The sequence below is a fragment of the Sycon ciliatum genome, chromosome 5 (genome assembly GCF_964019385.1).
Source record: "Sycon ciliatum chromosome 5, ocSycCili1.1, whole genome shotgun sequence".
Classification (NCBI taxonomy): domain Eukaryota; kingdom Metazoa; phylum Porifera; class Calcarea; order Leucosolenida; family Sycettidae; genus Sycon; species Sycon ciliatum.
Genome location: NC_088647.1, coordinates 15,401,969 through 15,414,767, shown reverse-complemented (window position 1 = coordinate 15,414,767; position 12,799 = coordinate 15,401,969). Strand labels below are relative to the sequence as shown.

General features: G+C 49.3%; 1 protein-coding gene across 1 annotated transcript; it reads right to left on the bottom strand.

Annotated features, from left to right (window-relative positions):
• Positions 1-7,291: 7,291 nt before the first annotated feature.
• Positions 7,292-12,560, bottom strand: LOC135817788 (uncharacterized). Its single transcript, XM_065331029.1, has 2 exons — positions 9,636-12,560; positions 7,292-8,304 (listed from the first exon to the last, which is right to left on the bottom strand). The coding sequence occupies exons 1-2, from the start codon at positions 11,380-11,382 to the stop codon at positions 7,676-7,678; spliced, it is 2,376 nt and encodes a 791-aa protein (XP_065187101.1). The 5' UTR covers positions 11,383-12,560; the 3' UTR covers positions 7,292-7,675.
• Positions 12,561-12,799: the final 239 nt, after the last annotated feature.

The window sequence follows — 12,799 nt, the reverse complement described above, 5'->3', positions numbered from 1 at the left end:
GGACAGGCCCCCTGCAGAGAATAAGTCCGGGACAAGTGCAAGAGGTTATGGTGGTGTCGCTATCCTTGTTCGACAGAATAAGTTTAAGTCTGTTGCCATGCGTCCCGATCTAGCTCGCGATGGGTGCGAAGCCGTTTGGGTTCAACTGCAGCCGTATCCGGCTGCAGCTGAGCCGATCCTCCTCTGCTGCAGTTATCGTCCACCTTCTGCTAAGCCAACAGATATAGCAAGGTACTGCCAGACTCTCGAAGACGTACTCATTACTCTTCCTCTTTCATCTTCTCACGTTATCTTGACAGGTGATTTTAACAGCAAGCACACGTCATGGTGTTCGACAGATTCCACCAATACTGCCGGTGCTGAATTGTATCGCACGCTCAGTCCATTTGGTCGTCACCAACTCGTCAACACATGTACATACACGTCACCCTCTGGTGTCCAAGCCTGCTTGGATTTGGTGTTTAGTAACCGTGCCAATCTCTCGTCTTGCGTCGAAACTGACTGCCCTCTGGGCGCCTCAGACCATGCCATTGTGTACTGCCAGTTCGACGTCCCCCTGCCTCAGTCTCCCCGCGAAACAACGTCTCAAGCTCAGGAGCCTAACCCTATGTCTTTCGATCTCCGACACGTCACACCTGCTGTGTGGGAGGCGGTCAATGCAGACTTAGACTCAGTACCTTGGAACTCATTAATATCCTCAGACGTGGACAGTGCACTTAGTAACCTGCACAGTGTCCTGCAGACTGTGCTGTCTAAGTATGTTCCCCTTCATAGCTCCCGCAAACCAAATCGAACTCCCTCAACCCCAGGCCAGCAGGGTCTACGCGCAAATATCATCCATGGGTTTCCACTGAACTACGCAAGGCTATCAAGTTGAAGCGTGACCTATTCAGCCTCTCCAAGAAATTCCCTACGGACTACAACCTATCAGCATATAAGGCACAGCGGAACCAGGTGAGACATCTCTCCCGCTGGTGCCACCGCCAGTACATTCGTTCAATCAAAACAACACTTACCTCAGGCAGCACCACGCTTCACCAGTTTGTCCGCAGTCAGCGATCGCACAAAGTAAAACCTGGCATCCCTGACATTGCAAGCCCTGATGGGCTGCTGGTGTCTGACAGCTTCCAAAAAGCAACCATCCTCAACAAGCAGTTTACCTCTGTCGCAGTGCCTGATGACCCACGTTTAGTAATACCCCCTCTCCAATATGACACTCGTCTTACTCGCCAATTCACCCGCGTTCATATCACTACAGCAGATGTTCGTAAAGCCATCTCAAACCTGAAATCTGGGAAAGCGCCAGGGCTAGACGGTATCACGAACAATATGATAAAGAAGCTAGCTCCTGCGATTTCTTTTCCACTTAGCCGCCTATTTAACCTCTCCTTTACCACAGGCAAGTTCCCTACTGACTGGAAACTGGCTAAAATTGTGCCTATTTACAAGTGCAAAGGCAGCAAATCTCAAGCTAGTAACTATCGCCCAATTTCCCTCCTGTCCTGTATTTCCAAACTTTGCGAACGGCTCTTCTTCAATCAATTATATAATCATATTTCTCCTGCCGCTTGCGTAGTTGTTCTTACTGCGATACGTTCTAACAATAATGAGATGCCTTTTGTCGGCTCTTCTGCCTGGATTTCGTTGACAGATGCGTTAAGCCCATGGATCCTTCCATGAGTGACATGCGAACTGTAACTATTTTAATATAATACTAGTTATATTTCTCCTGCTCTGGATCCCGCGCAATCTGGGTTTCGTCGTGGTGACTCGACCGCTCTACAGCTCACCAAGCTGATCCAAAACATTGCCGAACATCGTCATATGGGGCGGAAAGTTGCCATGTGCTTTTTCGACCTCGAGAAAGCTTTCGACACCGTGTGGCACCGTGCATTACTTGCTAAACTCTCCAAAGTTTTCGGTGTGTGTGACTCAGCGCTGGAGTGGATTACAGACTACCTATCCGACAGAACGCAAGTTGTCTTTGTAGGTGGACTTCTCTCACATGCTTCACCTGTTCTGTCCGGAGTGCCCCAGGGATCCATCCTAGGGCCCCTCCTTTTCCTAGTGTATAAATGATCTTCCCAGTCATGTTGAAGGTGTGTCCTTATTTGCTGACGATACTGCACTGCTCCGGTTCAATGAGTGTCTAGACAGGCTGCGAGACAGTCTCCAGCGCGGTATCAACGAAGTCCATCAGTGGATGACTACCTGGAGACTAAGACCTAATATCGCCAAGACTGAGATATTATTCCTGCCGAACTCAGAGCCAACCTATGCATTCACTCTTCCCGGATCCCTCACAGACCTCACAGTGGTAAAACAACACAAACATCTTGGTTTGGTCATTGACTCAGATTTATCGTTTAGTAGACATGTCGACTATATCTGTAGCAAAGTCAGTAAAGTTGTTGGCTACCTCGTGTCTCACTGCTCCCACCTACCGCTTGAATGCATTCGCCTTTTTTATCATTGCTATATTCTCCCCATTTTTCTCTATTGCTCAACCGCCTGGTCATCCCTACTAAGTAAATCGTTAATGAGTACCCTGGAAGTCCACAATAAGAGGATACTCAAAGTCCTTTTCCGCAAACCATCATACTTTCCTTCTGCCGAGCTGTATGATATGTTTAACACCTTCCCTATCTCTAGTCAAGCGGATCGAAAACTGTGTATTGTTGTTCATTCTATTCGTCTTGACAAAGCCCCGCCACACTTGCGTAAATATAACTGGTTTCTTCCCACTCGTCCTACGCGCAATCCCTGCACTTTACCTAAAGCCCGAACCTCAGCTTATACCAGATCTTCGTTTTTCGCTGCCAATTCTCTCTGGCTGGCCCTGCCTCTATCAGTAAAATCGTCTTGTACGCTAAAGGATTTCAAGGCCAACATGAAGCTCGTGTTCTAATAACTGGTAATTCTTCATCCAGGTTTGTTTCTCTTTGCCTCCAGTAATGTGCAATATTTATTAATTTTTGCTTTGTTTATGTTTACTGCCATGGCTGGCTACCACCCCCCTCCCTCCATATTGGCCTATATTCTCTGGCCACGGGAAGGTGAAATAAATAAATAAAATAAATAAATAAATACCATGACAACATTGTCTTGGTGATGTGACCACAATATTATTGTTCATTATCTGCATGTTTTTGCGGGGCTTTACCCGGTCAGCTCACTACATGTATACAAGAACACCATGTACCACAGCGAGCTTTCTAGTTTCTACCAAGTGAGAGAAGTAAGTACTGCAAGAAGGGTTCATTCCATTTATCATACGACCCCGTATTGTTATCCGCACGTCCATTGTACAACTACAAGTGAGCCGAGTGCAGCCACTAGAAGGCAAAGCATCCATGGCAGTACGCCGATGGGAGTCTTTCTCTATCGTGTAGAAGGTTGCGAATACAATGACTACATACATTTTGTACATGTGACTATTGTAGACTATTTATTGTAGTTACCTGCCAGTAGGCAGTACATCATTGTAGATCTACATAATACTAAAATGACTGTAGGAGTGCGGTCGACCTCTCGACTCCATGCAACTCACACACACACACACACACACACACATTGCATGTTCAACAACTCCAAGATTCGGCGGTACACGACTCGAACATGGACATGGTCTGACCAGCCCTTGGTATTATTGGTTACCGTGACGGGTTCAAATTAATTCGTTACCCGCCGATTGCCGTAATAGTAACACTACATGCTGCATGATTGAGGCGAGGGGCATTGTTTTGGACGATAGCAAGGGTGATCGGTATCTTGACTGGCAAGTGCTAGAACGCTCTATCCACTTAGGCAAACGTAGTGACGATACAATCATAATAATGTGTAGCCTCCCGTTCTCGGCGATGTACTAACTAACTTAGTTGTAAGTTGATTATAGGCAAGTACTATGGACTTGATTAATTTGTTCCCAGGAGCGGTGTCTTCCTTTCAGAGTTGTTGTTGTACTTGAGTTTCTTTCAGAGTTTGCTACTACCAAAATACCACAGTAGAACAATGCACATGCATCATTATAATTATATTTGTACACGTCCTCAATCTGGGGACAGTGCTGTTTCGTCCTCTACCTCAGAGCCCGATACAACCTGTATTCCTGTAGGCTGTACTGTGTAGAGACGGATCAACTCAGCACAAATACATGATGTACATGATTGTACAAGGAGGAAAACTTCCTTCTGCAAGCGGAGAGGGCTCAACACAATAATAGTCGCCTGATGATTGCATTGAGCAAGAAACTCTTGATTGCGACACATCTGTAAACCTCCGTTGTGCCTTTTGTGTCACATGACTATTATGTACATGTACAGTAGATGTAAGTGAGTGTTGTTGTTGTTGTTGGATTTTATTTTAAGTCGCAACACAAACAGGCGACGGCGCCTTCTTTTATACATGAGTGACGCCCCACCCGGGATCTGTACACCATCATTATCCACTTCCTTAGTATATTTCCCTGCCTCAGGAATTGGGCAGTTTTGGCTGGCGTTTGTAAATATCTGTGATGGGATTGCTATGCCGGTGAAGCTGTACCTGTGCTAGAGAGTCCCTCATCGTCATCAAATACATAATTAAAGTTGCTGTCTGATGATCGGTTAAAACCGTGAAACTCAGAGTTACAGAAGAAACGCTTTTCATCCCTCTCAAGTGTGTGCAATTATAATGACGTATGGGGTATGCGTGCGGATCGCGCTTGCCGATGCGCAAGTCCGCGCGGCCCTGGCGCGTGGCCTTATCCATCCTCAAATGCAAAGGCAGGGTCACCATTTTTTTAAAATTAATGCTGCAAATTTCTTCTCTTCACGACAAATGACAATCATCCGACTTGTGGCTGGGAGAATTGTTTACACATGTTTACCTAACACACACAGCTAGGCCAATACTCTATAAGGTAACCTCACAGTAGGGGTAATGTCATGTCTTCTGTCTTCTTTCACTCCAGCGAGTGACATCTTCGCGGCGGAAATGTTTTCCTTGGATCGATCCATATGCCGGAAACAGGTCACGATGTTTGGTGATGTGCTTTCAAGGCACAGTGTACAGTGGCATGGTCCATGTGTCAAACACAGATACCCCGAGTACCCGGGTTACTTTGATACAGGAAGATTCTTATGGGACTTATCTCGGCCCGAACGGCGCGCGCGCTCCCCGTGCGCCATCATACTGCTGAGTTAGTGTCACTGTGACGGATAACTGTTCCATCAGGTCGAGGTCGGTGATCTCGGTAGGCGATGACAGGCAGTCATGTTCCTCAATGCGCCGTGGTATTCGCCTGGCTCGGGGCTGCCCTGGGCTGCTGCCCAGGGCTTTGCGCATGGTAGAAGAAGCATGGATACTCCAGCTCACCACCACCAACCCCCAACACATTGGTGGTGCGAAGCGACATAACTCAGAACAGTTAATCCCCCCGGGAACATCATCACCGCCATCTAGCCTTCTAGGGTCTACGGTGTGCCCTGTTCTCGATGCCTGTGTCGAGGAAACACGCCTGACAACGACGTTAGTTAGACAAAAACCTCCGACAAAGACACAGTCGCATGCTTTGAGGGGGTAGAGATAATTACCTTCCCCTGTGACGACGTGACTGGTGAGAATGGCCATGCAGGCGGTGACTGACGCCTTCTTCGTGAGAAGGATACCCGAGTGACCCAGCACATCAGCCACATATCATTTACCACATCACCGCGGGACGCCACATTCCGCGCCAGAGCAGTGCCTCCAGCACTGATCATCTTCCTTTCACCTCTCCCACTACATGTATACAGTCTCCACTGCTCGTAGATCTACTCATCCTAGTTTCTGAACGTGTGGAATTCTGCACCCGTAGATCTACATCATACATGTACATGTACGTCGTACCTGGCACAATGCACTTGCCAAGTGTGTGACCTCGTTGTGTTGTTGTGTTCTACATAACGAGGTTCTTATCGGGGAAGTGACCCGGGAATGCAGTGTCAAATCGTGCGGTGTGTATGGGGGACAATGTGGATCAACACAAAACTTAGTACGTACCGAAGCAAAAATGATGCTGGGATTCTCCCCAGAGACTGTTGAGATATCAGTAACAGATAACACATTCCACTCCAATACTCATTACTCACACAAATGGAACACTGCAAGTAGTTTTGATAGTCTTCTGACGCCATGTCAATTCTACGATGACCATACCCAGGCATACCGAGGATTCAAGTTACAGCAGTGAGATAGGAACATCTGGAGTGCTTTGATGTCAAACAAGATGGAGCAGTTGCATAGAGACGGAATAGATCGCACTATCTCTAACTAACTTATGTGTAAGGGCGATCATGCGATCATGCGATCTACTGTAACTGTTGACATTCACATCTGCCACACACACTTTCAGCATTGTACTTTGGTGCAATCTCTGCGGTAACACGTGCGGTAGGTGGTTCTGCATGGAGTTTCAGGTTTCGGACTTCACCCCAAGGAACAGCAGAGTACGTAGACTCACGATCGATAGTGCACACGGCCCACCCACGAGCAAGGCAATGTCATGAACACAGCTTGCTATGTTACGTTATTGCTTGGAGCAACAGTACACAGTTAAAGGTGTGAGGCATTTGGATATCTTTTTCCTTCTAGAGAGAGAGAGTACGTAGACTCACGATCGATAGTGTACACGGCCCACCCACGAGCAAGGCAATGTCATGAACACAGCTTGCTATGTTACGTTATTGCTTGGAGCAACAGTACACAGCTAAAGGTGTGAGGCATTTGGATATCTTTTTTCTTCTATTTTTTCTATTATTTCTTTAACTTCGGCCAGCACTACACTTCGTCACAAGGCTTGGTGGTTAGACATGGGGAAGTTGCCACAATCATGGGGGTGTAAGGCCGCCTCTCGGCATTTGGGTATCAACGTTTAGCAGATTGAGACTTGACGATGTCCCCACTACTTAACATATAATTATTGTTCTCCCATCTCAGCGGTGGGTTACGCATCAGTGCAGTGAACATGTAAATAATTTCAGAACTGGTCCCCACTGCAAAATTTCATGCCACAATGTACATGTATCAGGAGACCTGAGACCAACAGTAATATTTCCACCAGATCTCTATAATGATACGGCTCTCCAGTATTGACAAGTTAGTACTACTACCTACACTGAGTGACGCCGTGCATGCATGGGATCTGTGACGTTCCTTTGTAAACAGCGGGCTGGATGTAATAATATCAGGCAAATTTGTTCCAAGGCCCTTGTCCTGGCTGTGCACGTTTTCACAGCCCTTGCAACACACACACACACACATAACATCAGTATAAGTTGCCATGTCAAAATGGCAGTCACATTGTAGCTGTTGGCAGGATCTCAGTGTGAATAATGTGTCTCAATCAGTCATGATGCATAGAGTCGTACATGGTACGCGGTGCGGCAGATATCCAATATCGGTTATCATCAAGTGATCGAAATGAATGGGTAAGGTGGGAATCCATGGCTTCACGCTGTGCAACAGGCTTCAAGGCATCAATCTGTCAGTCTGCGAAATACGGAATGTGAAAACATCTACTCAGGCCAAAGCCTAAAATATTGTGAAATAGGTCAAGATAATATTATTTTGATGAACTGGAGTCAATGTGTTAGTGTTCTGTGTTCGGGAATACAGATGAATAGCCCAGGATTCTCAAGGATTCGCTACATCTGATTTATAGCACAGTGGATTGTGCTGCAGTGGGAAGACTGGAGATACAGGACTGCGGCACCATTCCTTCGCGCTTTGTCCACGGATCCATAACCAGCACCCAGCCGCTGCTTGTCGACTTCTTCGGCTTGCTGTCGTTGGCCGGGACGATTTTGAAGACTCTCTGGCCCTCCTTGAGGCTGACCTGCCCGAGCTGGTTCTTTCCGATGAAGTTGCACGCGGCAACACTGGGAACATACACGGTCGTCATTCGCTGCAGACTGTTCATGTTGCTGCTGTGTTCGTTTGATTGGTTGTCCTGCTGAGACAGGCGTGGAAGGGAGGCAGGTCGGCGCATCGGTGGCTCATCATAGATCATGCGATGCTCGCCGTCTTGCTTCGACTTCTCCTTCTTCATGCGGTGCAGACTGGTCCAGCGACGTTTTGAGCCACCGGCCTCCTCGGTGTCCGTCTGGCTTCCACCTCCGTTCAGGCGACGCAGGGAGCTGAAAATCGAGCGGCGCTTGGAGCTCTTCCTCAGCTTTGAGTTGCTGTTCAGGATTTCTGTGTCGCTTGTGTAGCCATTGTTCGGCTTCGGGCTACCCAGCATCGGCGCAGGTGATCTCTTTTGTACGGCATGAGCACGTCGTCCCTCTGCATCATGCAAGAAGAAAACAAACAAACAGACAACAGAGGCACGTCAGTTAGCCATCGAGTAATCCACACTGCATATACCCAAAGCATATTCTGGAAAGAATTTCTACCTGTGGCTGTTTTGCCTTACTCTCAGTCGAGCTGGTAGCTAAGCCAACAAACAATTTCATTTTTGACATATCCATACTGCAGTATCTTTTCTTAGCCAGACCAGGCAGGTTGACATAGCACTGAGACTTTTCCACTATCTGGTTTATACCTACACAATGATTGTAGTTCCTATCTCATGGTCGTATGGAGTGATTCAAGTGTTAGAAACTTGGAATGCTGTGACACACACCCTACGGTAGCTTAGCAAGACAAGGCAACTCCAAGGTGACACGGTGCCCAGTGTATGTGCCAGTCAATGTTTCAAGGACCATTGGCAGTTTGCCCAGCAGTAACACCCTGCACCATCTCACGGGTAACACATTACACACACACGTTACACACTTTGTGATCATTGCTGCAGCTACGGACATGTGCACTGGCCTGAAGGAACTCATTTTGCCAGCGTTACGCACGTACACAACATACACGCCGTACATACATGCCTGCCGCCATCAGTCAGCTGGAAGCAGCAGACCCTCAAGTGTGGCGGATTTGTCAGTTTTACCCTGCGGTCTGGCTCCTATGGCTATTTCGATCGCATTTGAACAAGATTGTTCAACCTTACAACATGTACATTTCCATAGGAAGCACCCGCACAGCTACTGTTCCTGCCACCATGTGTTCCAGTACATGGAGGAGTCTAGATGACATGTGTGGATCTACAAGTGCTAAGAAGACTTCCTTGATCTACTACACACGTGTGTTTTGCCAAAGCCAAGGAGTGCACATACAACCTTGGCGAGGGCCTCTCTGAAGGCTACACAAATGTACAATCATGCACATTGAAGTACATGTAGATCATGGTATGAGTTTCCTTTCCAACCCTCTGCACACATGATACCTCAGACTTGCCAAGAGCCCCTATCTGTACAAGACTTGTAACACTTTAGCATGATAAGCATGGCTCGTACCGCGTGCAAGTGTGGCGGTGGAAACACCGCAAGGTGCTCAGTACCACGCCGTCAAGATGGCGACCCACAAGCACTACCAAACTATTATTATTTTCTCGACTACATGATGAGTACACCAATGCTGACTGTTGTTGACTGCCCCATGCCGCCATGGTGTAGCGAGAGAACTCCTGCTGAGTCCCGCCAAAATTTTATCTCTCCCGTTTGACAGCGTACCCTTGACTGTGTACAACAGGTGCACTTAGGCTTGTCAAGTAGCAAAGAACTTACCGAAACCGTTGTGCTCCGGGGACTCAGGGTCAGCTGTCGCTCCTCGTGCTGTCCCTGTTGTCGTGGCAAAGCCATCCAAGCTCGAGTGCTTCAGTGTGCTGCCCTTGCTGCGGAAGTTGCGCAGCCTCTGCACCAACTTGGACTGCTTGCTCGGACGTTGTTGGCCCGTCATGTCGGAAATTGTGTTCGACCTTTTTCTTTCTGATGGTGCGAATTCGGCATCCGACTCGTACTTCGCCCTCTGGGCTCGCGGGCTTCCGTCGGCGGAGGTCCGGCCTTTTGTTGCTGACGACGGCACGCGAGTCCACGTTTCGTAGTCCGACTGCACCACCTTGCTGCTCTGATACGAGGACTGTGGTCGACTGTCGGCCGTCACTCTTGACCTTCCGGGAGCTTTTCGCGTGCGAACGTTCAACTCCGCCACAATGTTTTTCGATCGACTGGTGTAGCCCTCAGTGTCCGACTGCACTGTGTAGCTGTGCCTTCGCGAAGACGCGGATGACTGATGGTGACTGTGCGTCGGGCTACTGTTGACCGCCCGTCTGGTTGCCAGAGTGGAGTTCTGCGACTTGGGCCGCCGCAGGTCTTCGGTTGCAGTGGTACCTACACGACCGGACTTTTGCTGAACTTGCGCGACGTCATATCTTACAGGATGCGTAGAATCAGTGGTGCTGGACAAATGCTGGCTCTGGTTGGCCAAACTGTTGAAGACTGTTAGCTGCTTAGGAGGAGAGAACGGATCACCACATGCCATGGTGTCGAAATCGTTACTGAGCTCGTCCAACGTGCCCGGACTGAGCAGAGCTAGGTTACAGAACTCACTGGGGACATACCCTTCCTGCTTGCCACTGGGGTTACGCGACGGTAGGCGCACATAAAGCCATGCTCCGTTCTGATACAAAGCAGTGGCGTATTGCCCCTGCTGCACCCGGATTTCTACTTCGCAGCAGGGTTCATAGTTCGCCAGCACGACCACCTCAATATCTCCAGGCTCGGAATGCGACGCGTTCACGAGGTCTTGATGAATTGGTAGCTCTTCGCAGCCAGGTAGATTGAGGGCAGAGGGCTTGGGACGATGATGGGGCGGGGGGTGGCGCGTGGTTGCACTGAGGGGAGTGTCTTCATCCAAACACACGCTAGACGCTGCCGAGACGAATCCGCTCTCCTCGTGATGGCTGTGATCCTCGATGCTGGTGTCGTCACTAGATGAACTGCTGCTGCTGCTGGCGCTGCTACTGGCGCTGCTGCAGGCTACAGCAGCAGTTACCACACGCCGTTTTCCCGTCAGCACTCCACTGTTAGCCGTTGTCGGACTATTCACAGACCTATAGGCACTTGTGCTATTGCAGTCTGTGTCTCTTGCCATGGTACATCCTGATCTCGTCTGTATTTGATGCTGCTGTTGCTGCTGCTGGCCGTCCGAGGCAAGATGATCCGGATCACCAGCCATTCTCCCTGTGGCCCTAAACTTCTTCTTCCTTTCTATCGCTTTCACTGGAACGGCGAGGTTTTTCTCCACCGTGAGCCTCCTCAGACTGAGATGGGTCGGCCTGTGGAGTGCACACTCTTTATTAGCGGCCGCGTCCCGCTGCGCCAGCAGGGTCTGGTCGAGCTGTAACAGCGCTGGTACAGCTGGGGCTGTTGATATGCACGTTGGTGACACACTTCCAGAGCCAATGTAGCAGCCAGCACCCGTTGCCGAAGTGAAGCCCTTGCCGGATCGGGGCGCTGAAGCGGTCAATGACATTATTGCTGGCGAACTACACGAAGCACTCAATATCCACGCACGCGTTTTAGACACAAACTACGCTTTGTCAGTTTCCCAGTCTCAGCCCGGAGTTTCCTTCGTCAGAGGCTTGATGGACGGTTGCCCTGTGTGCAGTAGACGTGAGCTAAGGGGGGAGATGGCAAGCCCAAACTAGTGGTCATGAACCTTCCTGTCAAGCGAACGATGCGGACTCAATCTTGCACAGAACGGTTGGGATACGGCACTTGCACTCGAATACCGCCGCCACTCTCAAGAGAGATCGACAAGGTGTACGAATTGGATGGGCTCAGTTAGGGACCTGAACGCTCTTTGCGAACGTCACACTTCGCACAGAGGTCTTGGACTGCTTATGGCACGGCTTGGTTCACAGCACGTCTATATAAAAAGAATCTTGGCCGCAGAGCTTGTACGGAACGGCCAGGCAGGCACAGCACGAGCCTCTGTATCCGAGAATAATGACTGCCTCCTTTCAACAGGACGAGGTTACGATCTGCTGTGGATGACGACGGTTCTGCCAGTACGAGGTCACAGCATCCAGCATACAGCAAGCAGTATCTCTTACATGGACAGGGTCACTATCGGTACATTGTCTGAAACACTGAGATGGTTGCAATTGGCATCGGTGAACATGGGCGCGCACACATGCAGGCAGCTGCGCCAGGATGCAGTGCTAGTGGCACTCTGATCGTTTGACGTACCACTTGAGAAGGCAAGCCTAGGCCACTTGTGCTGGTCGGTTGGGCCGACCTCTTGTGTTATTGAGACGATGAGAGAGCTACTTTTAGGCTACGATGCTCAACATTGCCTCTCGGGATCACACGATTATCTCGTGCTCGATGTCAGTGTAAATACGGCCCGGGTGCGATCAGAGCACATGTAACACTATTGAAAGCAGGTGAACTGCGACATGAACGGTGAAAGATATCATAGAACAGTTCTTCTCCCAACGGTGGAGAAGGCACTCTGCGAAGTGCTAGACTGGTGCAGGTGATCAGGTCGTTTTATGATCTCGATCTTCACTTCACTTGCCACCGCTTCTAAAGGCTGCATATCTGCGCAGAACTCCTGCAGATGTTGGCTCTTTTGTATACCTAACCTTGTTGGTATTGTTTAGTGTAGCCAATGCTGCTGCTGCTGCAGACGACTTCCTGCGATCCCACACGCGACACGAACAGCCAGGGGCTACGAGTGGCAGTGGCCGACGGGCACAATTCGCGCGTTTGGCCTATGGACACCCCTGCGTCCCGTACCTGCTTAACCCACTAGTTAGGTGCTGGTGCTACTGCTGCTGCTGCTGTCCAGAAAACCCTTTCCAGATGATTGGTGCAGCAGCGTAGGAATTGCCAGGTCGCGCGACTGGAACAGTCGGCAGCCTCAACTTGCCTACATCCGGTGG

Bases quoted from the DNA above. Each gene is read 5' to 3' on its own strand.
- LOC135817788 (XM_065331029.1), bottom strand. From the start codon at position 11,382: ATGTCATTGACCGCTTCAGCGCCCCGATCCGGCAAGGGCTTCACTTCG. The intron at 8,305-9,635 runs GTAAGTTCTTTG...TGCATGATGCAG, and splicing joins CCCGGAGCACAACGGTTTCG to AGGGACGACGTGCTCATGCC.